Source organism: Fragaria vesca, linkage group LG1 (genome assembly GCF_000184155.1).
Source record: "Fragaria vesca subsp. vesca linkage group LG1, FraVesHawaii_1.0, whole genome shotgun sequence".
Lineage (NCBI taxonomy): Eukaryota > Viridiplantae > Streptophyta > Magnoliopsida > Rosales > Rosaceae > Fragaria > Fragaria vesca.
The window spans coordinates 8692966-8719547 of NC_020491.1; the positions used below are offsets into that span (position 1 = coordinate 8692966).

The 26582-nt window shown below is 38.5% G+C and overlaps 4 protein-coding genes across 4 annotated transcripts; 2 read left to right on the forward strand and 2 right to left on the reverse strand.

The window, feature by feature from the left end:
• Positions 1 to 650: 650 nt before the first annotated feature.
• LOC101300102 (F-box/kelch-repeat protein SKIP6-like) lies at positions 651 to 1217 on the forward strand. The gene has a single exon (XM_004289046.1). The coding sequence runs from the start codon at positions 651 to 653 to the stop codon at positions 1215 to 1217; it is 567 nt and encodes a 188-aa protein (XP_004289094.1).
• A 1840-nt stretch (positions 1218 to 3057) lies between these two features.
• On the reverse strand, positions 3058 to 5531 carry LOC101304218 (NAC domain-containing protein 7-like). Its single transcript, XM_004287780.1, has 3 exons — positions 5369 to 5531; positions 5003 to 5274; positions 3058 to 3895 (listed from the first exon to the last, which is right to left on the reverse strand). Exons 1-3 carry the CDS (start codon positions 5529 to 5531, stop codon positions 3239 to 3241), a joined length of 1092 nt encoding a protein of 363 aa, XP_004287828.1. The 3' UTR covers positions 3058 to 3238.
• Positions 5532 to 14341: 8810 nt separating this feature from the next.
• On the forward strand, positions 14342 to 15675 carry LOC101304508 (V-type proton ATPase 16 kDa proteolipid subunit-like). Its single transcript, XM_004287781.1, has 3 exons — positions 14342 to 14504; positions 14594 to 14879; positions 15349 to 15675. The coding sequence occupies exons 1-3, from the start codon at positions 14423 to 14425 to the stop codon at positions 15479 to 15481; spliced, it is 501 nt and encodes a 166-aa protein (XP_004287829.1). The 5' UTR covers positions 14342 to 14422; the 3' UTR covers positions 15482 to 15675.
• Positions 15676 to 15974: 299 nt separating this feature from the next.
• LOC101300397 lies at positions 15975 to 21733 on the reverse strand. Its single transcript, XM_004289047.1, has 13 exons — positions 21316 to 21733; positions 20770 to 20859; positions 20564 to 20664; positions 20345 to 20458; positions 20190 to 20271; positions 20041 to 20108; positions 19880 to 19945; positions 19597 to 19721; positions 19075 to 19411; positions 18384 to 18482; positions 17211 to 18299; positions 16637 to 17052; positions 15975 to 16534 (listed from the first exon to the last, which is right to left on the reverse strand). The coding sequence occupies exons 1-13, from the start codon at positions 21521 to 21523 to the stop codon at positions 16207 to 16209; spliced, it is 3123 nt and encodes a 1040-aa protein (XP_004289095.1). The 5' UTR covers positions 21524 to 21733; the 3' UTR covers positions 15975 to 16206.
• Between the last annotated feature and the right edge of the window lie 4849 nt (positions 21734 to 26582).

Here is a 26582-nt window from a genome sequence, read left to right on the forward strand (position 1 = left end):
GGAGGGAAAGTGGTAGGGACGCTGCTGGAGTCCGTTGGGGTGGAGGCGCGCCGTCGCCGACGCTGTACGGTGGCGAACGGAGGGACGTCCGCCCTTTAAGCCGAGTGCGGACGTCCGCTTTGGAACATTTCTGTATATATATATATATATATATATTTATTGTTAATTTGCAAATACCCTTCTTCCACATACAGAGCTCCCATTATTGGCCCTCCTACCAAAAGTACAGTACACACACACATTGCAGTCATTGCTCGACAAGTGATAATATATATACACAATCTAAATGGTCCATATTGTATTCGAAACCACACCACTAACTTTTTATCTGTTCGATTGTCGACCAATCTGATCAGAAATCCATGAGAGAACGAAAATTATATTACCTTAAGACAGCATTACCTTTGTGTCTTAGGATGTTGTCCAATATGAAAAAGTGTGGTCTGAATGTTCTATAGCTATAATCGAAAGAGTAAAATACAGCGCCGGTACCTCAACTTTTGTGGCACGGTCAAAGTGGTACCCAAACTTTAAAAACTATCAATGTGGTACCCAAACTTTAATTTCGCTACCAAGGAAAGGCCGGAGGCCAATTTCCATAACTGTGTCGTCTGTTTGCTGACGTGGCCAGCATGAGGCCCATCAAAAAAATGTGTAATGACAAAAATAACCTTCTAATCTCATACCACTACCACCCAATCCTCTCAGTCCTATCCAAACCCATTCGCTCTCTCCTCTCCTCACATTTTTTCTTCACCACCCGCTCCCTCCTCAACTCTGCCCAACACCTCCTCTACCTCTCCCTCCGCTCCTCGGACCACCACTCCACTTGGTTCGCCCTCTACCAAAACCCCAACCCCCTCAACGCTGCCGCTCGCCTCCTCGTCCCGATCCCTCCCATCTCTATCCCCTCCGTCAGGGCTGCCTACGCCTTCGTCGGTTCTTCAATCTATGTCCTCGATGAGTCCGTCGACGACACACTGTCCAATAATGTATGGATCCTCGACTACTGCTTCCACACGTGGCGCTCCGGGTCGTCGATGCTGGTGGCGTGTGAGTTTGTCGCGGCAGGGGTTGTGGACGGGAGAGTGGACATGATCGGCGATTGCGTGACAAACTCGTGGACAGGTCGGAGTGTTGGGCCGAGGCTTTGGATCAGAGTACGGGTTGCTAGGAGGCGATGGCGAGTCCGGTGGAGGTTCGGGGGAAGTGGATGAACGCAAGTGCGATGATTGGCGGGAGGGTTTATGCGCTGGCGGATCAAGATGGGGTGGTTTACGACCCAAAAACCCGAGTTTGGGAGGGAGTGAAGAAGAGGATGGATATGGGGTGGAGAGGGAGGGCCTGTGTGGTGCATGGGATGTTGTATTGTTATGATTATTTGGGGAAGATTAGAGGTTTCGATGCAAAAAATCGAGTGTGGAAGGAGTTTAAAGAAGTGGAGAAGAAGCCGCCGAAGTTCTTGTGCGGCGCAACTATGGCGAATGTGGGGGAAACTGGCCTCAGTGTTTAGATATTAGGTTTCAGAGAAAAGGGATTTTGGGGGGGGGGGGGGCGTGCGGGCGGGAAAGTTCATTTTTGACTCAATTTGGGTACAATATATGTAAAATGTCATTTTTGCCCTTTCTTTGGTGGACCCAATGCTGGCCACGTCAGCAAACAAACGGCGCCGTGACGGAAATTAGCCTCAGGCCTTTCCTTGGTAGCAAAAACAAAGTTTGGGTACCACATTGATAGTTTTTAAAATCTGGGTACCACTTTGACCGTACCATCAAAGTTGGGGTACTGGTGCTGTCAAAACTTCTAATCGAAATTAACTTAAGCTCAAGTACCTCAAAGAAACCCAGAATTGAAAAGTGTGTAGCAGAGAGATACATATACATGTATATATATAGGAGGCTAGGGCACAATATGCATGCATGTGAAGCTAAGAACACACCTTAATATATGAGGCCAAAATGTCAAATGAAGACAAAGCATGCCAAACAGTACCATGGTGCACAACGCATGCTAGACAAGTAAACACAGCCCACAGGTCCACCAAACCCCCACACCTGCATATATGATCATCCAGCAGATGCCGTCATGGCTTGACCAGCCACCGTCTAAGCTGTTTGCTTATTCAGTTCATTTGTATATTATGGTATCTTAGTTCTCGATCTAGGGATTTAGAAATGATTTTTCTTTGGAATCTTGGTGTGGAAACATAATCAAGGTTCAACATGTCAAAGAGCAGCAATGCACGCTTGTTTGGTGAAATGAAAACTAGGGTTTGAAAGAACCTCGATCTATACCTACATTAATTGTGAACATAATGAAGGGATAAAACACTATATGAAGGTCTGGAAAGAGGATCCTCTCTAACCTTGGTGTTGTGGACTTGTGGTACTGTTTGTTTATGTTCAAAACAACGTCTAGCTACTAAGAACTAATAAGCGTATTTAGTTTTCAATAAAAGAAATTACATGGTTTCTTTAAATGTTTTATAGACAGAGAGACTAATAATCTGCTGCCGAAGATTATAAACATGTCAGAACGCTTCATCCTCCATTACAACCAAAAATAGATTCAAATTTAACTTGAATCAGCGTCGGGCTGTCGGCGAAAGCCGATATGAGGGTTCCACACTTAGGCATTTATCAACTCAACCACATGTCCACATGTCCACATGTGGTGGTTAAGTGTCTTTTAGTTTAGTTTGTGTTATCCGTTGTTGGTTTGATATTTAAAGGTTTTGTAATTAGGATTTATTAATTTAAAAAAAAATTAATGTAACCCAAGTATGAGATGAAATATTTTAGATATAGTCTATAGATACAATGTTAATATCAACAAACTAGAAAATAGATAAATTGATCAAACTTTTGGTGAGTTAAGTTTTTGTGTAGATGGTATTCAGTCTACTGGAGGAGTTTAAGAATGTCTGCGGCATTACAATGTAAGCTGGCAAGGCTTTTACGTCCATTTCCGACTGGGATATTCTGTCAACACTATATCCTTTCCCAGATACACTATATCCATTTCAAACTATACTTCCTTACAAGTAAATATATGAAAAATTTGTGTGAGTTAGCCCTTCAAAATGGGAGGTAGAGAGATGTATACACTCACAATCATATTTTTACAAAATATGTCTTAGGATCGGTGTTTAATCAACCCTCATATATATAACATTTATATATAATACCTACCGATTATGCAGAGAATAATTAATTACCTCCCATCGCCCACTCTTATTTCATTTTTCAAATATGCATATTCCGAGATCACAATCCGAGCCGGAACTTAAAAACCCATTCAACTTGTTCCCGTCATCCCTCTGCAACAACAACAATGCCGCCATATCCGAATCATCGTGATCATGAACACCAAAGCTTGAATACTCTCCATGATCACCTAACTCATTAAACTTATCTTCATGACTCAACTGAGAAGCTACAAACTTGTCCAGGTCCCTCCAGTCAGTCACGGCAGCTGCTTTCTTGGCATTATTACTGTTACTGCTGCACCCTCTATTATTGTTAATCCACTCCACCTCTTCTTCGACATTATTCTCCGACGAAGATATCAGTGACATTGATGAGCTCGGCTTCTTTATTAAGGGAAGAGATGGGCTCTCTAGCTGAGGGAGTTGAACAAAATGATCAGAAGGCATAAAAGTGCTGTTGAAATTGTCAGCTTCAGCTGTGATCTCCTGCTTACACAAGAAACTCTGGGCAGCTAAGAAGCTTTGCGCCGCCCTTTGAGGCTGCCTCGAGATGAAATCGGTTGGATCCACGATGGAGCTGACACCATGAAGTTCGTCATAGAAATAGCTCGAGTCCCAGCCTTCCATGCTTTTGTTTTGGGTACTGGTTCTTTTCTTGAATGCTCGGCATACCACCCATCCTTCTTCCTGTAAAAGCTTAAACCAAATATTTCTGTTTGTCAATAAAAGTGTTACCATTTTGTTGCTAATGATTATGTTGTGGAAATGAGCTAGCTAGGTTGAGAGGGTCAATGGTTCTTTAGGGGAATAGTGAATAGTTTCTCTTTTAAGCTTTTGGAGTATTCTACGTGTTTGGTAAAGAGTAGTAAGTAGATGTCAATCTAAAGGGAGTGACCATGCAAAGAGAGGAAATGAAACTTCGCTTTTGACAAACTCAATGAAGAGAAAGCTACACACCAGAAAATGAATTTGATGAGGAAAGCAACTTAGTATATCCATGCTTTTGAAAGCATGCATCAACTTTTGACTTCGAGTTTGGTGGAACTTAGAGTGCACAAGTTAGTGGTCTACGACTAGTTACGCATGCAAATTAAGTGTAATGCTGCTACTTATATATATATTCCCTTCAGGGAAAACTACTACACTTCCACAAATCACCTTTTCTGTAACCATTTTACATAATTACTTTTTATGAGACATACTTATATAATTTCTGTTTGTTTTAGTTTGTTACAACATGTAGTAACTATTACTCAACAAGAAATTATTTTGTATGCTTAATGTATCAGTGGTGTTTTATTCATCTCAAATATTTTCACAAGTATTTAATTAATTTACTAGTTTCTATGAGTGTGGAGAAATGTTCTGATCGTTAGTGCACTAGTAAAAGTATAGTAGATGAACTAGTAATATATTGTAGTTTTTCCTGAACAAGACTATTTACTAGGTCGCATGAAGAAGTAGTGAGAATCTATAGCTCCTATCATATCGATCTTGTAGTGGGAGAATAAGCTGATCGATGTAAACAGATTCCAAACTCCTGTCTACAACTCCATGCTTAAACAGAAGAGATTGAATCAACGCACATATGATTGGCGAGTCAACAAAGACTGTTCGAAGCTTCTTTCGTTGTTAACCATCGAAAGCCATGACGAGCAGTACTAAGTTGGTCTAAACGCACCACCCTTAATATAACATCTTATTAGTGTGTGCAATTGTATGTATGAGTGACAGAGTGAGTGAATGAGTGAAAGATCAAAGAGGTGAACGATGATGCTTTTCAGTATCACTTGCCTGTGGTGGTCCATTTTCGTCGGATTCAAGTCGGTATTCGTGCATGATCCAGTCAGTTTTCTGGCCGTTTGGAGCCCTCCCTTTGTAGAAAACAAGAGTTTTCCTCATTCCGATCAGCTTGGACTTATCGTAAACCGATTTGTCCCGGCCCGTCGCCTTCCAAAACCCGGCCATGGTAGCCCTGTTGGTCCTTGTCCCCGTCGGATACTTCTTGTCTTTGTGGCTGAAGAAGTACCACTCGTTCTGCTCCTCATACCCGATCCGGCACCTATCTGTAGATTACATAACATATGTATACAAACCCTAATCAGAATGATCCATAATATTTACGAAATGAAAACCCTAGATTATAACGAAGTTAATTACCTTGCAGATCCCATGGTTCGATTCGGTAGAGATCAATGTCTCTGATGACATCGAGATCGATCTTTTGCGAGGCAACTTTCTTTCTAAGGTAATAACCAACGAGTTCTTCATCAGTCGGATGAAAGCGAAAACCTGGCGGAACAGTGGACTCGATTGACTCCATGATAGATGGTTATAAACACAGCTGCATCAAATTCACCACTACCATGAATAACAGCTAGAACTTCATCATCACTCTTTAAATCATAGCTAATCTCAGCTTATAAATAGAGATAGCTAGCATAGCAGAGAGAATGGAAACTGGGAAAGAAAGATGATACAGAGGCTTTTGCCAGATCTTTAACATTATTTGCTAAAAGCTAAGCTAGAAAAGAAACATTAAAAAAGAAAAAAGGAATAATAATAATAATAAACAATGAAGACTCCATGAACTAAAAAGGTGACAAGTGTTATCAGAGATAATCATCAGCTCATTGGGTGGTGAGGAACCCCCACCGGTTTTGGTTTTGTAAACAAATTAGCGCGTGTTATATATACAATTATACAGAAATTTTAATAAATTATCTAGCTGATCAGAGACTATAATTTACTCTTTTCCCGGGGGGTGAAAATCGATTAATAGAAAAGAACTGAATCATGAGAGTTTGGTATTTGATGAAAACCAAGATGAAACGGGAACAAGTAGAGGTGTTATTTGTGCTCTAATGATGCTGTCTTGTGTTGGTGAATGGTGGAAATGATGCATCAAGAACGGGGTTTCTAGTTTAATAATACTACATACACTACTCGATTAACATTTAACAACTATACCCTAAACTCTAAGTTAAAAATTAAAAGGGAAAATTAGACGGGTTAATTTGATCGAAATGGGGAGCTAGCTAGGGTGAGTGGATGACGTGATCACAATTAAGCATGCGTTTCTCGAAAGAGAAAAGGGTTTTTTGGAAGCAAAAGACGGAGGGACAGTACCGTTCTATTGGATCAAAGCCTGAAAAAAGGGAGGTCGATATGAAAAGAGAGAGAGAGAGAGAGAGAGAGAGAGAGCAACAAAAACACTGAGTGTGAGTTTGAGACTCTGAGTGTCTCATGTAGTGCAGAAACGGGGTTCTGACTCTTGTCTGTTTGTCTAGAATTTGCATAGCACATATCTGACCTCCCTTTTGCTTTGATGTAGAATGATCAGAAATTGTTGACTCTAAAAAAAGAAGATGGTAAAAGCTATGGCTACCAATGCTCTTATCTTATCCTGTGCTTCTTCTCTGCATTATTTGAACTACCTGTGCTTGCTTCTCGATTGCTTCACCTAAATCATGTGCCCAAAATTAAGCAAAGCAGCTATAGCTAGCTAGCTTGGACAATGTTGATGTTTTTGCAGAAATGGAAATACGTAGGCAAATTCATTTGTGATGCCTCAGAGGCTCTCAGATAGATCAGAAGTAGAATGTGATCGATCACCCGATCATTATCAACACTTCAATCCTACGAGCGGATCTCGTCGGAGAAATTCCGATAAAAAATCAACTAGGTTAGAATCTTTTACTGAAAAGGGTAATAATAAGAAAACTACAATACCATCCTTCTTTCCACGATCCGGACGGAGACCACGTTTCAGAGCGATCAACAAATTCCGATGAATCGACTCTAAAGATGAAGAAATATCCAAAAGCCTGTATACAGTACCGTCGGGAATGGTACAACAGTTGAAAGAAGGAAGAAGAAGAAGCACAGGAGCAAGCCCTAATGAGTTCTTGCTATATATGAATAAGCTTCTGGGATTTGATTAATATCTTATAGTCAATTTCTGGATATATACAAAGCTGTTGCATTTGGAAACACTTTGAGCTGATGGATCAGTATGGACCATTACTGGTTCATACCAAGAACAAACAGAGAAGACCATCACACACATACTAAATACTAATGAGACGCTACGTTTCCTACAAGAAATTTCCATGCAACCAACCACAGACTAATTAAAAGAATTACTTAATTAAACTTACCGGAACTGTTGGTGTAATTACGCGTTAAAGACAGAAGCAATGAAGGAGAAGAAGACAAACAATTTGATGCAGGTAGGAGGAGTCTATTCAAACAAGAAGAAGCTGATTTATGTTTCTAAGAATCAAACAAAGAAAAAGAGAAAAGACGAAGAAACTGATTGAAGAGAAGAATGGAGGAGAGGATGAGAGCTAAGAAAATTCCGTTAAGAGGTGGAGATGGTGAGATTATAAAAGCAAGGAGGATGGACCGCTCGATTGCGCATGGGTTCAAGCTTGTCCCCAGTAGCTGATGTCATTGTCTGTAGCTTCCTACAGAAACCCCCCTTCTTTACCGTCCAATTTCTCTTCTCATGTATCGCGACATTTTCAAAAGGCACCTAGCTTTGTTGTAATTCTTATTCTCTTTTTCCATGGAAATGTTGAAATATATTCTTAGTCTGTGACCTAAATAACTATTTATCTATACAACCAATGGCATCGGGCTTTAAATGTAAATTTAAAGGTCGAAAACAAAACAATTTTACGTATTTAATAATGATTTTTCGTACTATTAGATTTATGTCCAAAGATATATGAGCATGAATACTTTACAAAACCATATATGGGGTCTTCAAATCTGGATTTTTGAACCCGAAAAGGCAAAACCGACATGGACAATTTCGCCTTTAATCGGTTTGATGTTCAGAAAAGCCTGAACCGGCCTGAGTTGATTATTCCAAACTTGGGATCGGGTTCCCCAAATTGCAAGCTCAAACCGGTCTGAGCTACATCATATCAATGAACCTCAAGACTATTAGTACTGCTTAATGGAAAAAACTTTGCGTCCGACCCAGTGTGGACGCACTCTTTCAAACTCTCTCTTATTTACATACTTTTGCTAATGTATATCATAATCTTAACCGTTCAAAACTTGAATTAACCAATAAATATCACCTCTGTAAAAAATCAATGTAAACAAAATTCGTTTGCTCAGCTGATTGCATTAAACAAATCGACAATTATGGTAAAACTTAGCAGTTTCTTGATAAGCCGTCCATTTGTTTACTACATTCGGCTTAGCATACGATTTTTGTTTAAATTGATTTTTTGGAGATCGAGATGATTTTTATTGGTTAATTTAACTTTTAATCGGTTAAAATTATGATCTACATTGACAAAAATATGTAAATACGAGAGAGTCCGGACGAATGCGTCCAAACTGGGTCGGACACAAGTATTTTCCTTGCTTAATTAGTTTAGTTTGTTACCCCGACCAACAAAAGAAATCGATATTTTAGATAATGTCTATTTTACTATATTTCAGAAGAATTATATACAGTATGTTCATTGTTTCTCTAAGATGATAGAAACATTATATATTTCTTAAGGAAAAGCATCAGAAAAATGGTTACTAAACTACAGTATTCTTGTAACCCTCTAGCTAATATATCTTTACCAAGAAATTTACCCTTAATTTGTTTCTAGTCTAGATATCCCGTTTAGCCGTGAGTACTACCTTCCCCATTCCCCAGCAATGGGACCCCGACTGAAAGCTTCATGCTATCTTCAACTAATTATCATCAAAATCGACCTTATGAGATTTCAAATCTCACCAGAGTGATCATATTCCCCAGTCGATTTTATTCCCCAGTCGCTTTCCGTCTTCTAACTCTGCAGAACATTCTCACTGACAAACACACCTGCGCCACGCTGGCGCTAAATTTACAACAATCTCCCGCCACGTGTTGCCGCCAAAACGATCTGAGACCTACCGGCCTCCCCGACTTCAGCTGAAGCTCGCGGCTGCCATAGCTTCTCGACCCAGCTGCTTGCAAATTTACAAAATGCTCCTCGTCTCCGGTCGAAGGTCGTTTTGGTCATTTCGGAGCGATGATGATCCAGTGTTTAGGGGATGCAAAATGATTTGGTTTCGTTGTGGGACGAGTATTTCTGAAGAAGGAAGCGTAGAAAAAGAAAGGGAAAGCGTATAGGGAGGAGAACAATCGAAGCAAGCACAGCAACGTGTCTGTGAAACAGTGGAAAAGAACTTTACGTAGAAGATAAACAAAGCCAAACACATAACATATTTTTGCAAAGAAGTATAAAAATCTACCTATAAAAATTCGAGTTTTCATTGCTAGAGGACCCCCACTATATTGGCTCAATTTTACGTACATAATTTGCCATAGCTAGGGTTTAAACTAGGGTTTGAAAGTTAAAATGCTTTAATTTACTATAGATAAAACCGACTAAATCGTTCTAACGTATGTACGTGAACGTAAGAATTTTCTATTTCTGGCCGCATAATTGGCCGGGCCGGAATCTAATTATCTCACTTACTCTTTTAGGGTTGTCTTTGATGGTGATCCTTACAAAAAGAACAACGTGCTCTTAACATTGTCTGCACTTGGAGTTGAGGAGGACTTTACTACTCCTAGCGCTGCATGCTCAATAGGAAATGCATGTGCCAAGCTAATTAATCCAAAATTCTAGCTTGCTTAGGAATGTGGTGTGGTGTCGAACTACAACCGGTCCTGGCTCTAGACGTGTTTAGTCACAATCTTGATGGTTATATATGTTATGGAGTCTAAAAGTGTACCACACTTGTTATAGATCAGTTGGTGCATGCTAAGGACCAGAGTAATTGTTTGATCAATTTTGCTTACTTATGTATCGAACGGTGTATGGTAATCATCATATGTGTATATATATATATATATATAATATTCTCAGGTAAGAACATCCTTATTTATTTTTATGGTGCAGATTTTACTTTATACACACTTTTTAATCGAATTTTCACATCTCCACCGTTTAATCTATGCAGATTTTTAGTCAAATTAGTTATCATTAAGACACTTAAACTCGATTAAACCAATATATAGACGAATTAAATTCTGTCGAATTTGAATTATTCATGTTTATATTAGAAAAACACAGTTTTGAGTGCATTAACGATTATCAAATGGGCTGAAAATTAATGAAAAAAAAGAAGATTAATGATCATGATCTTATATAATTATATATGCTTGTTTTGATCTTTGTTAGATTACGGTGATCTAATAGTGACTTTCTGCCAACAACAAAGACTTTTCTAAAATAAGGTCACCATCTTATCCCACAGAAAGGATTTGTAGTAAACATTTCAAAGATATCTGTTGTTACTAGGCGGTGTGGTACTACATCGGAAGTATAAACTAAATAATATGTAACATCAACGTTGCTGTAGCTAATGATTCATTTTCATTTTTGGATCCAAAGTTCCAAACCAGTGAAGCCAGACTGTTTCAGTTCGGCGTATTGCAACCTAGTTCGATCAGAGGGGGGAAAATAGGAATACGAAATTAAGGTGGTGGTAGTTACGGAACTAAAATTGCAAAGGGTGAAGGGAGAAGGAAGAGCTGCTTAATTAGCTAAAACCCTATAGCTAAAGGCTTAAGCAGCTAGGCTGCCTTGTAGTGGATGGAGAGTGAACAGTGATGTGGACGTGCAGTCCACGTAGGACGGTGATGGTCGGCCGTGGGTCTCTAATCATGCGGCGGACCAAATCATGAGCATCCCTGAATGTGGCCCCTCCCCCTCTCCTTCCTCCCTTCCTCTTCAAGCTCTCCGTCTTCGTCTTTCTAGCCCTTATAGCTGGGGCGGTGAGCAAACACTCACCAGAATAGCAATCTCTCTCTCTCTCTCTCTCTCTCTCTCTCGTGAAAAAATACAAAGAAATGAACGACGGTGTAGAGTGAGAGAGACAGAGATCGAGAGTGTACTACTGTAATTGTTAGGGTTAGCGTAACCAGCAAAAGGAGATCGCGGGGGGTCCTATTAGGATCTTAACCCTTTTTGACATCGACCGCCCTCCAAACCTTCTCTTTCCCTTACTCTCGAATATCATCAATCTCAATGGTACACCCAAAACCCTTTCCAAATTATGGTTTTGATATAGTAGTTGGTGAAGATAAACCACCATTTGTCTCCTCTAGAATATTTTTACGTTCTCTCTTTTATTCTCAAGGTGTGAAACAGAAGCTTTATGAATGGACATGGATGATCATTGCACTTGTTGTGTATACTTGTAGCTAATGAGATCTTACATTTCATTCAGAAATACATGAAGTACATTACTTTATAGACCCTATCAAGTTTCACTGGAGAGCAAAGAGAGTATGATTAACCCTAATCGATGGAAATTGTTTGTACCTTTCTAGATTTGTAATTGTGAGGAGAGAAAAAGTTCAACTAATTACATGTAATTTGTCATTTCTCTATGACGCGATGATTATTGATCATCATGTAAATTAGAGTGGACGTCCTGTGGCTAATTTATATATATGGATCAGATTCGAAAAAAGCTGGGGACTGATTGAAGATGGTATATATGATCGATGCTTTCTAAAATGGTAGAAAGATTTGTGGCAATGTGGGTTTTTGGTATTGGGTATTGGGTCATAATTACCACTTAATTACCAGAGATTGATCCATAGCAAGTAAGTAGCAAGAGAAGAGTGTTAGAGGTTGAAACCCAAAGTGAAAACTCACTGAAAAGTACTCATGGTGTATCAATGAAGTTACATTGAAACGGATTTTGAAAACAGAAAAGGGAAAGAGGTAAAATAATTAATGAGAGAGTACAGAATAGTATGATGTCTGAAAGATTGAAGTGGAAACCATTCATGTTGCAATGGTATATGACTATACATGTTCTTGTGTGTTTGTTATATGTCAAGTAATTGAATTGTGTTCTCTAGCTCACTAAGGCCTTAACCTAGCAAAAGCCATTAGATGGATGAGTTAGGTTTGTGAGTATGATATAATGGCTAGACAGGTTATACTTGAATTGGATGCCTGGGTAAAATTCATGGAGATGCACTTGTTTGGTTATCATATATGCTATGTAACTAGCTAGCAAGTTGTTATATGTTTGAATTAGGGCCAAATTAAGTTCATCATGAAGAAAGTATCGGCACTTTTCTCCCAAGTTTATATTTGTCATTTTTGAATGGCGTTGGGAATATATATAGATCGATCGACTTTGTGATATTAGTTTGATACACACATAATTAGCCCATTTTCGACATCAGGATCAAAGTCTAGCTTGTATGCAGGGCACAATATTAATGGTTGTGTAGCTAACACTGTAGATTGACCTTAAGCAGCAATGATAGAAAGGTGATCATCTTGAACAGGAACTCTCTAGGTATGAAATGGCCCATTGATTGAGAAAGGATTGGAATAGATGCATGATGTTCAAGCAGCAGCAGAAGATGATGGTGGGGATTACCAATGCGTTGGCCCGAATGTGCCCTTTGTGTGTTAATGAGAGCGCTTTTCCGTCGTTTACAGTGGGGGGTCCAAGTCGGAATAGATCGATCATCACCGATGATGACATCCGGCCGATCGAATTGACTTCCTAGATCTATTGCTTGTGTTGCACAGACATGCCTCTTTGGTTCTAGATACAACTTGGCACTGATTAGACATGCTGTTTGTGAATTTGTTTGTCAAAAAGGTCCTGGTTTTGTTACTCAGCTCAAAAAGTTTCCAGCATTCCAAGCACATAACACAATTTCTGCAGAAAGACAAGTAGGTTATACTACATATAGCTCAATAAAAACAAGTTGCCTAATGAGCAGAAAATTAAGAAGAAAAAAGAAAAGAAGAATTCTGAAATCATAGCAACCATGATGAACTTAAACAGATATGAAATGCTATAAGAAGTGGACTTATCACCAAAGTTATAGAAAGCATCACAGAATCATTACACTTTCACTGACTCTCACTGAGAATATTGCCACATACACATACCCCTTAAATTTCTTTTTCTCATGTAATCCTTCTGCTTCTTCAAGGGGCTTGCTTCACTTGTATACATCTCTGGCCCCCAGAGAGTATCTGAATTCTGAACCAAACGTGTGGCCGATGAAGGGGTGGAATGGCTAACCTGTAAACATCTTCTGGAAGTAGTTTTGAGATTAATCATCTCTGTTTCATAAGCACTAGGACCAGTTGGTGTAAGCAAAATGATGAATGAGAACTTTACAGGGAACAATCACCAAGCTAATTCAGTGTTAAGCATTTATCTGCACGGTTAATGTCTAATCCATCAAACCAGCCATAATCATCTTACTTTAAACTGACATTGCAATTATTTTAGTGCTAGATTTTTTTTTTTTTTTTTTTTTAGAGGAAGTGCTAGGATAGATATTGATGAAGAAGCAATTGATGAGGATATATGATCGAATAACGTCATATATTGCCATATAACTAGGCTTCATAGAAAAATGAGAATAATAATGTTTAAACGTATATTCAAATATCAAATTGGGGATATATATAGCTCAATCGGTAGAGCTATTGCAATGCATGTGATATATCTTGGTTTAACTCCTTGTGTCTTTATAGTGTTTTTGTTTTGGCTTTAACATATCAGAAGTCATAATATTTAAAAGAACGAAAGTCTATCAAAGTATCAAATGGGGATGTAAGCTCAATTGGTAAAGCGATTATGGTTTGACTAATTGCGTCTCCATTATGTTTTTTGTTTTGTTCTTATGATATACGAATTAATAATATATAAATAAATGAAAGTATCTCAAAGTAACAAATCGGGGATGTAGCTCAATTGGTAGACTGTTCACTTTGCTTGTGGAATATCTAGGTTCGACTCCTTGCGTCTCCATATTTTTTTTATTATGTTTTTGTTTTTTAACATATAAGAATTAATAATATTTAAACGAAGTAAAGCATGTCATAGTAACAAACTGGGGATGAAGCTCAATTCGACTCAATGAATGAGAGTATCGAATCAGGGCTTATAGATCAATGACAGCGAAACGATCATTCGGTTTTTTTCTTTTCTTTCTTTGGGTTCGATTGCGTCTTCATCCAATCCTTCAATGCCCACTATGACCCAACACACAAAAATAGCAGCCCAGCCCATTCACAGGGCCCATAGAGAGAAGCTTCATAGGAAACTTCCACACTGTCACTCTCCACAAAAGACGCGTGTGTGACTCCAATTCTCGATCAAAAATCTATTCCCAAATCTGAGAGCCAATCCCAAATCGGAGCTCCCACAAAAATGGCATCCACCACCTTCAGCGGAGACGAAACTGCCCCCTTCTTCGGCTTCCTCGGCGCCGCCGCCGCCCTCGTTTTCTCCTGTAAGTCTAAACCTCCTCTACCTCTCCAATCGAACAATCTATTTTTCTCTCATCAAGTTTTGAGAGTTCTAGGGTTTTGCTTTTTTCAGGTATGGGAGCAGCGTACGGGACGGCGAAGAGCGGCGTCGGCGTGGCGTCGATGGGAGTGATGAGGCCGGAGCTGGTCATGAAGTCGATTGTGCCGGTGGTTATGGCGGGAGTGTTGGGGATTTATGGTCTGATCATTGCTGTGATCATCAGTACTGGGATTAATCCTAAGGCTAAGTCTTATTATCTTTTCGACGGCTATGCGCATCTCTCTTCCGGTCTTGCTTGCGGCCTCGCCGGTCTTTCTGCCGGAATGGCTATCGGAATCGTTGGTGATGCCGGTGTTAGGTGAGCTTTTTTTTTTGGCTTAGTTTTAGTGTTTTTGTTTAGTTATGTTTGAATGTAGGATGGCATTGCAAAATTAGCGAAGAATTTTTCTGTTTCGTGTAGAAACTGAGTGAAAATCTTAGTGTTTCGTATGAGTATTGTTGAATTGTCTACACAATGTTTGCTCTGTTTTGGTTGTGTAGAGGCATAACAATTTGAATTAGATCTTGATTTTCTAAGCTGTTGATTATGTGAGATACTCATTGTGCATAAGGTGTCTGTGAATGCGATTTTCTGATCGTTTCATGTTGCAATACTGATGAGTCCTTGTTTTCTGGTCATCGTTTGGCTACTATGCATGTATTTTCACCAAATTGTGTTGTGTTCTGATGTGATTAGTGGATACGTGCTCCAGATTTTATGTGCGTAGTGCTTTGATAGTTCGATGTTTATTTGGATTGTTGTTTGCTGAATCAATTTTCTTTTGCAGAGCTAATGCCCAGCAGCCAAAGCTTTTTGTTGGAATGATTCTCATTCTCATCTTTGCTGAAGCGTTGGCTTTGTATGGTTTAATTGTTGGTATCATCCTTTCATCCCGAGCTGGGCAATCCAGAGCAGATTAGAGGTACCATTCGCGATAGCGTCTGATGTGAGTGTGTGTTGCATCTTTGGTTACTCACTGGTTGAAGATGCTCCATTCAGTGTGCAGTGTGCAGTCTTGTGTTATGTTATCAGTTGCATAGGTGCAAAAAATATCCATTTCTTTTTGTTGGATTTGGTGATTTCTCGGAATAAAGCCCTTCACTGATTCTTCACTTCCTTTTGCTTTGACAATTATACTGCAGAATCAATGCACCGATCTTTTGTTGTTGTTTTGAAGATTTTGCGTAAGATAGGTCGATTGTTGTAGTAAAGTAAGCTAAAAATTAGAATCGCACCGATCTTTTATTCCTCTAATACTCAATTAATGATTTCACCCTTCTGATTACCATACTTAGAAATACAAAAATATTGATTATTTCAGATAGCCTTTATGTACGAAAATAAAGACTTCAAGAGTTCAATTAGTTCATAACACGAGAAGGTGTAAAGTTCATAATCTCGGAAATATAATTTGGCTGGGTAAAAAGTGGTATATAACACTCATGGAATTACTTTACAATATACTAGATTACTAGGGAACCATCAAACATTATATCTAGCCTGAGTAAACTTACAAACTTTCTAACAGTCTGATTACAATTAGAACAAGGACGTGCAAATGGAATATTTGCCAAGGAACCATAACCATGTACATGAATGATATTAGGCGCACTCGTAACTTCTACAATTAATCCCAGAAACAAGCTTAAACCAGATGCTTCAAACTTTCTGTCCAACGGTAAGATTTCCGCCTGGTAAATGAGTCTCGAGGTGTAAATCTGAGTCCAAACATCTCCTTGTAAGCCTGCTCTGGTTCTACTGAACCAACCAGCTTTGCAACAACGTTGGCACTATCTGCAATGTGATCCAAGTTGCTTGTGTCACTCCACAGGCGATTTGCCAACTGCAACCTCCTATTCTTTGAGTTTAGGCCGATACCCCATTTTAGGTAGAGGTTATCTCTTTCGTCTTTAGAGAGCCTCTTGCTCATTTGCTTGCTCAGCATGTGTCTCTCACTGCATAAAGCCCTCAGGCTGTTCATAGAATAAAACATGTTGAATTCAGTCAATGCATACAACACACTGCAACCGAGTGAAAATGTGCAATGCTCAAGTAATAACAGATCAGTTAGATACCTTGAAGCAGGTGTTAGACCATCATCGAAAGCTTGATCTCCCTTAAGAAATGTGCGTTTGAGGAATGACAATCTCCTGAGCTCAACCTCCATGTATATAGAATCACTTGGATCACCTTTAAATAGCAGGAAGAAGTATGTCCTGTGTACCAATGACACATTGCAAGCATGCCAAAGTTCAACAATCTCTCTTTGCAGCCTCTTGAATTCTGATGGCCACATTGAATCACTTTCCTCATTCATAGGCATCGGGTCCAAGCCAACATCTTTTACATCCTTTGTCGATGGTATGGATCTTAAACCTGTCTCTTGTATAGGACTAGAATCCACCTCTGTCTCTGTTGTCGACCTTGAATCTGTTTCTGGTAGAGACCTTGAATCAGTCTCTGGTATTGACTCTGTATCAGTATCCAGTGCCTACAATTGGAGAAAACAGTTGTTAGTGACCAAAGAAAAGGACAACCGTTATTAGCATTATAGTTACTACAATTAGATTCTGTAACTTATATTCTCTATAACCAATACCAATGGTTTTTGGGATATCTTAAAGAAGTGATAAAAATGAAGACACTCACCAGAGAATCAGCATTGCACTGGGTGCCCATCATTTCCTTCGTTCCTTCAACTGAAGAATTGCTTTCAATAGTCTTGTCATCAGTTGAGGTTGTTTCTTTTGTTACTTCAACTAAAGAATTGCTTTCAGTAGTCTTGTCATCAGTTGTGGTTGCCTCCTTTGTTTCTTCAACTAAAGAACTTGTTTCAATACTCTCGTCATTAGTTGCAGATTCAGTATTCTGTGGTTTACACTCATCAGACTGAGAATCATTTCTTGATAACCTTTCAATCTCACCATCATACTTGAATGAAGGAAGTTTCTTTTGCAGACCCTTGGGCCTTCCTACAAAATTTTTCTCAAACTCAGTTGGAGGTGTGCTCTCATTATAACTTTTCTCAAACTCAATCAAAGGCGTGTTCTCATTCTTCTCCACCATCTCAAACCAACATGAAGAGAAGCTGGTCACAAGACTTGCTTTACAACTTCTACTCCGTCTTAACTTGTAGATCAAGGGAGTGGGCATCTCTTTCTCTGGGAGCCATTGAGATATCTTTTCAGGAGATGGAATTACAAAACCTTTATGGTTCAATAGGGGAGACTGCATTTCTTTATTGGTGCCATCTCCATTCTCAACCAGCGTCAATCCTGAGGTAGCTGTGTTTGCTGCAGGAGATGACTGATTTGAGTTTTGGTATCTGCTTCTGCTTGAATCTGATATATGTGATGCTACATATCTGTTTGTGTGTGATTCTTCCATTTCAATGCACCGAACTTCCTTGCAAACATCCTCCGAATTTACATCAGACTGTTCTTTGTTCTCCTCCTGATGCAGATTTGCATCAATGGAATTAGGAAAACTAACAGACAACTGGCTGGACGAGAACGTGTGTGGGATCAGGAAATTTTCCTCAAAGTCCGGAAGTTGGAGTAAAGTATCATCAGAACTAGTCCTGCTGTCTACATCTGAATACTGAGATGTGCCAAAAGATCTAACACTGCCTCGGCGATGGTGAGAACCAGCCAGACCAGGTATTCCTGATGGTTGAATTTCAATGTTTTCCCATGAAGTTCGCACTCGCAATTTGGGGTAATAACGATCCATATCCGCCTACATTAATACGAAAACAAACTGAACTTAGTACAGGCAACATATATTGAAGGAAATTGGCTTCTTCAGTTTAGAAACACATACTGGTGATGGTTTATCATCTTCAAGCACTCGTACCAGATCCTTAACCTGAGACTGAGCAAGGTCTCGTTGCAGGGTCAGCTCTGACACCTCTTTCTTAAGCTGCAAGGTGGGAGAAAAAACCCCCAAAGATCCAGGTTATAAACAGAAGAATAATAACAAACTATGGTTTATAACAAGGTATGCACTAGATAAAGACATCCAGATATTCACACTTAAAAGAAGTCAAGAATCACGACGCAGAACAAAAGCAGATAACATTCATTTATAAATCCTCTTGATCAAAATTTAGAAAGACCGGAATTTTTTTTTTTTGAAACTCTTTGCATGTTAAATATAAATTTCACATTCCATTATTATCATTAATGACTTGAACCTTTCTGTTAGATTCTTTAGTGATCATTGTTGCTGGTCTCTGAATTGTGCTCCTTTTTTCCCGTTTCGGATATTTTTCACCATTATTGATGACTTATATGCACGATTTAACATTCACTATACTGAACTAAAACAGCATTTAATAAGAAGAATAAATGAATAACTATTAAACTAAAGTTAATGAAATAAATGACAAATGAAACCTTTTCAGTTAGTACATAGCATCTTATGATTAAAAATAGAATTGAGTAGAGGTTGTAGGATAGATGTGAATGTACTTTAATTCAAAAGATACCAACTTTAATAGTAGATCAGCTACCTTTTCAATTTGAAGATCTTTTTCTCTCAGTAGTGTAGAAGAATCAGCTGGAACAGTTTTTGGTCCGGAAGATTTCAACTCATTCTCTAATTTAGCCAATTCTTTTTGCAAATGCTTCACCAATGTTTTATCTGACATGACTACATTAACCTGAGCATTTGTTGTCACTTCTTTAGCACAACTTGCAAACAAAAGGGTGTTTCTTGATTGCTCGACATGGCTATGTGCAGGACTCAAATTACAGATGATGGCAGTTCTAGCATTTCCTCCCAAGGAGGACTGCAGTATGCGAGTTAGCTTTGAATCTCGGTAAGGAATATGCCCATTTCTTCCCTTGCTGCATGAAATATGAGTTGAACAGCTTAGTAATAGATACATTTCTTCTTACACTAGAACTTAGAAAAAAAAAAATCATGCAAAATAAAAATGAAGGCTCAAAACTACATTTGCACAAAGTAGGATAGGTTAGGCAAAGACTGTAGTTGAAATGACAAAGTGAAAAAACAAGCTACAGAAGCTCACCTCAGCTTACGGACAACAGTGCCAAGAGTTAGTAAACTGCGATTTATGTGGCAACCCTCTTTCAACCTTGTGCCAGCTGATAATGTCTGGGATGCACGCTCACTTCCAGCAAGATCAACAAAGTTCTGCACAAAAAAAAAAAAAGGAATTGAATTATTCATTCTGTGGTTATCCGGTATTCATAGTCTTTTAGTCGCCCAAGGGGGAAAAATAGTCTTTAACTTTTGTTATTTCTATCTACCTTAAAAAAGAAAAAGAAAAAAAGCAATGACAAAAATCTTACCACCATAGCAGTAAGGGAGCTTGACTTGTCATAGCCAAGGAACTCACGTGCTGAACTTTCTATTACCTGATTAACCACAAAAGTGTTCACGTAAAGATACATAGTTGTTAGGCAAATAGACATTGCTCAAACCAAATAGATGTCTAAGGAAACCAGCATACCAATCTGAGAATCTGATGTGATCTAGAGCTTGCTTCATTTAAAGATGTTTCTCCTATTTGCCTTTGTGCTGTGAATCGGAGGAAGGCATTGTTTAGGTGTGTAGACATAGCTATCAGGTGAAAGAAATATTGGCTTAACCCATCCTTACCTTCGCAGACAGATAGAAGTTCTCTGAAATGATTCCAGTCCCTTAGAGTTTCCTCTGTAAGTCTTTCAACAATTGTACCTCTCTACAAAAAGATTAAAATTAATACGAAAGCCTTACATGTAGCAGTTCCATAGCATATTGGAAATGACAGTAACCTCAGGATCATCCAGTAGCCTAAGGGGAGTGGTATCTGCACTAAGGAGGTCTCTAACAGATTCGTTGTAGATCTCCAAAGCAGAAAACTTTAAAACAAATTCTCTCTCCTGATGCTACATACAACAAAGAGTATTGCGTCAAGGATAAAAAAAACCAAGGAGCATAATCAGATTCAGATACATAATAAAGAAACACTACCGATATATAAAGCAAAATACCTTATCTATGTAGTCATATATATCTGCAACAGCGTACTCGGTGATTCCACTCATGGTGTATGTCTTTCCACTGCTTGTTTGTCCATATGCAAAAATACTTGCTGAAAGAAGACAATCATGAGATGGATGAATACATATTTTTGAAGTTACAAGAAATTGTATGAAATTAAATACCGTGAAAATAAAATAAATTGTACTGTACTTACAGTTTATACCACTGGCAACTGAAAGAGCAACTTTCTTGGCTCCATCTTCATACACCCGCCTTGTGGAGCAATCATTACTAAATACTCTGTCTGGTATCAAGAAAGGAAAAGAAATAAACGTTAGAAGACTAAAACGGATCCAGACTAATCACATTTCAAATCTGAATCCATGTCATGATAGTAACATTATCAGCTGTACAAAATACTTTACCAACAAATATTTAAGAAGGTTCTTGAAATGATCTCAGAAAAAAAAGGGGGATGAACCCAGAAAACTAGACACAAATTTATAACCACAAACAGACTATTGAAATTGCAGAAGTTTCTGAAACCCTGAGCATTGGAATAGTTCAACCAATATGTTTTTATAAAAATGGTGTAATAATATTGCAGGGGGTTCAGAAAGTGTACAGGCCTGACCATGATGAACATGCCAGCTATATCTCAAACCCTCATAACTTGATGAATTTAGACATAGAAATGAAATTCATCAACCAAAGAAAACCACCATAAGTTCACGAAATTGCAATGCTAGAATTTCCTTACCAAATGTGTAGGCAGTTGGGTACATGGAGCGTTCAGAAATCGAAAGGTTGTTCCTGTATATGATAGTGTTGTCGTTAATGCATTCCCAATCCGACACATCGTTCCTGGCAGTCTCCTTCTCGCTCAAAGGGCGCAGCCGAACAGAAACAAGTATCCTCTCCCCGTGGCCTGACTCCTGCATTGGCTCCTCACCGCCACTGGCCACCATTTTCCACTCTTACTCCCCCTCCTCCTCCAAACCCCTCCTCGAACAGAGGTCAATGACAAGAATATATCACAACTTCAGCAGATCCCAACCACGAAAAATCAATCATCGACTCTTGTGTGCAGCTCCCAATGACCTTTTTGTTCCTGATTCAACTAATGTAAAGCAAATGTGTTGCTGGGTTTGTACAGGACATTATGGCCACCACCAAAGCTACACACACACAATCATCATCATCTGCACCAACAAATTAATCATTCGTCAATGCTTATATTATTCACTGTTTTGTCTCAACCATATGAGACTGAATTTCTCCACCTCCTTTTTAATTCCACAAATATGAAAGATAAACACATACCCCCAAAACCAGTGGCCACCGTATTATAATGGAAATCTTGGATTTTTCTAAGATGGTACTACTTCAAACACAGGCTGTCAAAACCTCTTACTCTATTCCAATTTATACAAATAAAAAAAACACACATTTCACAGAAACAAAGATTGAAGAAGATCAAGAAAGAGAAACTGGGTTCTTCTCTCTCCTTTTTTTTTTTTTTTTTTTAACCTTTGGGGTTGAGAATTCACAGTGGAATGTTTGTGACCCTTAATGTTGACCCCTCTTGCTAAATATAGCTCTGTACAACCAAATCCAGACAGGCCAATCCAACCCCATTAACCCAAAATAGCCTCATTCACTCACAAATCCAAAACACCCCACTCCCCATTTTCACCATCTTCTCAAATCACAACCAATGCCAGCACATTCAACCCAAAAAGATCAAAACTTTCCACAACCCAGAACCCAAATCAGTACAATTTCCACAAAAAATCAAAGTGGGACACAAACACACTCAGATCACTCAAAAATTTGAACCCAAAAACTAAATAAAAAACCAAAAAAGGGTCAAAATTTACACACCTGGTGCAGAAATGGAGACGGGGGATGTGAACCCAAAACCGCCATTGTTGAGAAGCTGAGAGGTTGAGATATAACTCTATAGAAGGGTTTATGGGTTTCAGTGGTGGTTATAGAGTCTACTTCCTCTTCGGGTTAGTTATTATAACTCTCATCATTGTTAGTTGCTCTTTCTCTCTTTGAATATAACTACCGCGCTAATTAGACGATTGGTTAACCAGGGGAGTAAATGACGGAAGTGCCCTTGAGGTGGGGTTTAATTTTCGTGGCGGGCCACTAGGAAAAGCGATTTAATAATTGGTGGCCGCTGTAAAATCGGCGGAGGCACATGACTGACTTTCCCGGGAAAGCTCTCTAAGGACTTTCCACACCCGGCCATGCCTAGTGTGTCCAAAATTTGTACATTAAATTAAGTCATTAAGGTATCTTTTTCAGACTAAAAAAAGAACAAACATATCCGTCAAAGAATATTTTGATGTTTAGTTTTCTTAATCGAAGTTAATATTTTAGTTTTAAAACTATTTTATATTCGTTAACAAAAAATGTTTTTATAATATTGGAATCAATTCACAGTTACATAACATGTTTATAAGCATATCTAGATCAATTGAGATCTCATAAACTTTAGTTTTCTCAAATATAAAAGGAAGCGTTTTTGCCGTTATCATCTCTAAATCGAGCGAGAAAGATCTAGTTTCATTTAAATAAAGTAATGAAAGAAACACAAAGAGATCATTTCATTAAGCAAAAGATCAAAAGAGCAGCATATCGTGGCATGCCGGGCTCTTTTATGAAAACCATATAAAGTCAGCTTGGAGGACTTCTATTATATTTCCCCCCAAGAATGAAGCAAAACAAATCAAAAGCTGGTAAAGCCATAGAGTATGGGGACCGTCTTCTTCCTTTGACCAAAAGAAGCTAGAGAATAATAACACACACAGACCACCCCATGTGAATCGAAGAAGCGACCTTCATTACAAGTTTATAGGACCCAGGTCCCATAATTTGGATCTGTCTAGCTGACAACAACTAAATGACTACATGTTAACGAACCAAAAGATCGAAAACAATGTCGAGATCGATGATAAGACATCGAGCACCCCTCTTGAAGAGTTCATATGTGAAGATTTTGCGTAAGATAGGTCGATTGTTATAGTGAAATAAGCTAAAAATTAGATAGATAAGATTGCGCCATGTACTTATACTCACACCGTATTTTCTTGAGAAAGTTTTTTTAGCTAAAAAGAGAAAAAGAGCGAAAATGTGCATGGAATCAAAATGGCATGTGAGAGTGGAATGAATGGTCTACAAACACTAATAATTAAAATGCATGCGATTTCGAGTTGAGAAAATACGAGCAATCCATGCATGTGCTGGTCCCAACCTCCACCCATTTTTCCAGTTTTAACTTTATATTCCTCTCCATATATTCATAGCTGCCGACATTAAGATATTTCTGTTTTATTCAACTGTTTTACAATTTTTCATAAACTGAGAGCTAGCTCAGAGCTCAGTATAATGGTTAATGGTTTTTGTTTTATGTAGAATAAGCTGAAGTTGAAGAAGCACTTACAGCTAGTAGATGAGCTACTAAGTTTGCCATGAAATCGATCTGAGGTAATTTAGATGAGTTGCAAGGTTGGTTGCAGGTAATAATGAACTTTGTGATCTCCTCTGCCAGCCAATGATAACCAACTATTCAACTAATTAGACAATTGTTAGTGTTAACCCGTTTCCTACGTTTTAAATCGAGTACCTCATCTTAATTCTAAGTTTCTAACGCTTTTCTTTATTTAGCAAACTAGAGAGAGTATAATTGCCACTCACTGATGTGTTAACTACTTAGGTGGTTTTGATTAGAATCAACTCTAAATTATGAACTCTATACCGAGTAATATCTTATATTAGTTATATACAGATCAGTTAAGCTCATCTGGAATAATGTACTGTTACAATTTCTAACATATGCGAGCCATGACAGAGTGTCATATTGCCATAGATAAACTACTATACTGAACCTCACATTATTACTCGGTGATTAGCTGGTTGAGGTGATCGAGCAAGCTAGGATCAACTAGCACAGACATCCATCTTGATCATTGAAAATGAAAACCTAACTAACCCGAACTCTTTCTGCAGGCCAGGCTTCTATTTGACTTACCGATCGATGCAGTAAGTCACTCTCATTCATAACAGCGCACCTTTCTGCTAATATTCTAGCTGGGAGTAGTTGCATGCCTACGTTTGCTATGCAATGTGGCGAAACCCTAAAACAGAAGTTAGTCGAAAAATGAACAGTCTGGAACATCGATCTATCGCAATTCGTGACTCATCTCAAATGTTTCTGAAGTCCCAGAAAGCTCCTAGCTGTTCATAAACCGTCTGTGTTACATTAGCTAGCCAAGTATATGGAAAAGTACAGAAAGAAATCCTATCATGAAATGTCAAGATCATGATGTGTTATAGTGTTACGTTTACTATTTGCTTGCGATGAAATTAAAGATATTAAACAAGCTTCTGCTGCTATTAGGTGTGGGAGTGACATCCCTAACCAGAATAATTATTAGTTTTATGTAAGGTGCAAAGTAGAAACAGACATATAATTCCTGAAATCCATGGTGAAGTTGGTAAATGGTTCAATAAGACTTAATACTGCCATTGGTTTATGTCCAATTCACTCCCAGCCAATTAAGTGAACTAATTAAATCAAAATTACTGTAACTACGTAATTAAGTACCATTTAACAACGATTAGCGTATAGATTTAGGACTTTATAGGATGATTTTCTCATAATAATATAGGCTAAACTACTCCACATTGTCGATGATAATCAACAAATAATTAGGTCATATTCGAATACTTTTCGTCCTGGAATACAATTCAACTTGGGAGAAAATAAGAAAGGGATCGACTACCAGTTCTGGCATGGAAAGGGAATGCCCTGGCCTATTCATTAATACTTTTAAGGCGTTGAAAACTTGAAATGATGATAGCAACCATATGAGGGGGTCATGCGCACAGGCTCATGCGTCCTTAAGTCAATTCTGTAATAAGTATACAAAATCATACTAAAAATTATGACCCCAGGAAGAGAAAAGCTTGGTCCAAAGAAAGAAAGAAGAAGGAGCAATTTCTGTTAATATGTTATTTTCTTGATGAGAAACATATATAAGAAGGAAATCGTCCTCAAAGATATAAGAAGGAAATGTATGCTGAAGCTGAAGCTGAAGTTGGATTTTGGTTTGAACTTTGAAACAGAAGTGTTCTTCAAGTCCCTGATCGATACCCATGACACACTGGACCTATCACACTGCGAGACATTTATTATCCCACATCAATTTGGCCCAAAACATGACCTGAAGGCTGAAGCAACCCGAATCAATTTCAAATACTATCATTATGCATCACTACTAGCAAAACAATATTTCACACATATTTTAATCCGTAAGAAATACGTTTCACATAGATTTCAGTGTGAACAAGCTATTAGTCACGCTAAGCTTATGAAATGGCTATCCATGCATGGGCAAGATTCATGAAGAAATTGTAGATCTGTAGTTTGCTTCTTAACTAGTGCCCTGCATTTGCTCATGAAGATCTGTTGAAAAATATGTAAGTGTGATTTATGGTTTTGTGGTGAATGAAGGTGTAATGCTTCAAGGGACATGCATGTATAAGCTATAGTACTGCCTTTACTAGATCTTGTTGGAAAATCTGTTAGTGATTTCTCGTTTTGTGAAATAGTTTGATGCTTCAAGACACGTTATAACAACTCTCTCTTTAATTTCGGTTTGACTCCCACATCTTTAATTTGGTATGATTCTCCCCCAACTAAACTTCTCTCATTTTTGCATATGGATGCAATGGGTAATCCATACAAGAGGGCGGGTTAATGTGTCTGGAGCTTACCTCTTTTCTTGATTCCGTATTCACTTCGGAGAATGGAGAAAGCCAAGGCGAAGACTTTCGGCCTTATTGCTGACCAGAATGACTACTTCTTATGTTTTTTTCTTTTGGTTTTGAACAAGAGATGGGTTTCCCTTATTCTCTTTTTATTTGTTTTGTTAAGTATTTTTACTTTCAGACATTGTAATTTTTATGATTTTTTAATTATAATCCGGGCGTGGGGCTGAGCCTCCCAGTTAG

Coding starts and splice junctions, on each gene's coding strand:
- LOC101300102 (XM_004289046.1), top strand. CDS start 651: ATGTGTAATGACAAAAATAACCTTCTAATCTCATACCACTACCACCCA.
- LOC101304218 (XM_004287780.1), bottom strand. CDS start 5,531: ATGGAGTCAATCGAGTCCACTGTTCCGCCAGGTTTTCGCTTTCATCCG. Junction 5,275..5,368: donor CGAACCATGGGATCTGCAAG/GTAATTAACTTC, acceptor TGTAATCTACAG/ATAGGTGCCGGATCGGGTAT. Junction 3,896..5,002: donor ACGAAAATGGACCACCACAG/GCAAGTGATACT, acceptor AAGCTTTTACAG/GAAGAAGGATGGGTGGTATG.
- LOC101304508 (XM_004287781.1), top strand. CDS start 14,423: ATGGCATCCACCACCTTCAGCGGAGACGAAACTGCCCCCTTCTTCGGC. Junction 14,505..14,593: donor CGCCGCCCTCGTTTTCTCCT/GTAAGTCTAAAC, acceptor TGCTTTTTTCAG/GTATGGGAGCAGCGTACGGG. Junction 14,880..15,348: donor GTTGGTGATGCCGGTGTTAG/GTGAGCTTTTTT, acceptor TTTCTTTTGCAG/AGCTAATGCCCAGCAGCCAA.
- LOC101300397 (XM_004289047.1), bottom strand. CDS start 21,523: ATGGTGGCCAGTGGCGGTGAGGAGCCAATGCAGGAGTCAGGCCACGGG. Junction 19,722..19,879: donor GCTCCCTTACTGCTATGGTG/GTAAGATTTTTG, acceptor TTTTTTGTGCAG/AACTTTGTTGATCTTGCTGG. Junction 18,483..19,074: donor AAGATCTTCAAATTGAAAAG/GTAGCTGATCTA, acceptor CCCACCTTGCAG/CTTAAGAAAGAGGTGTCAGA.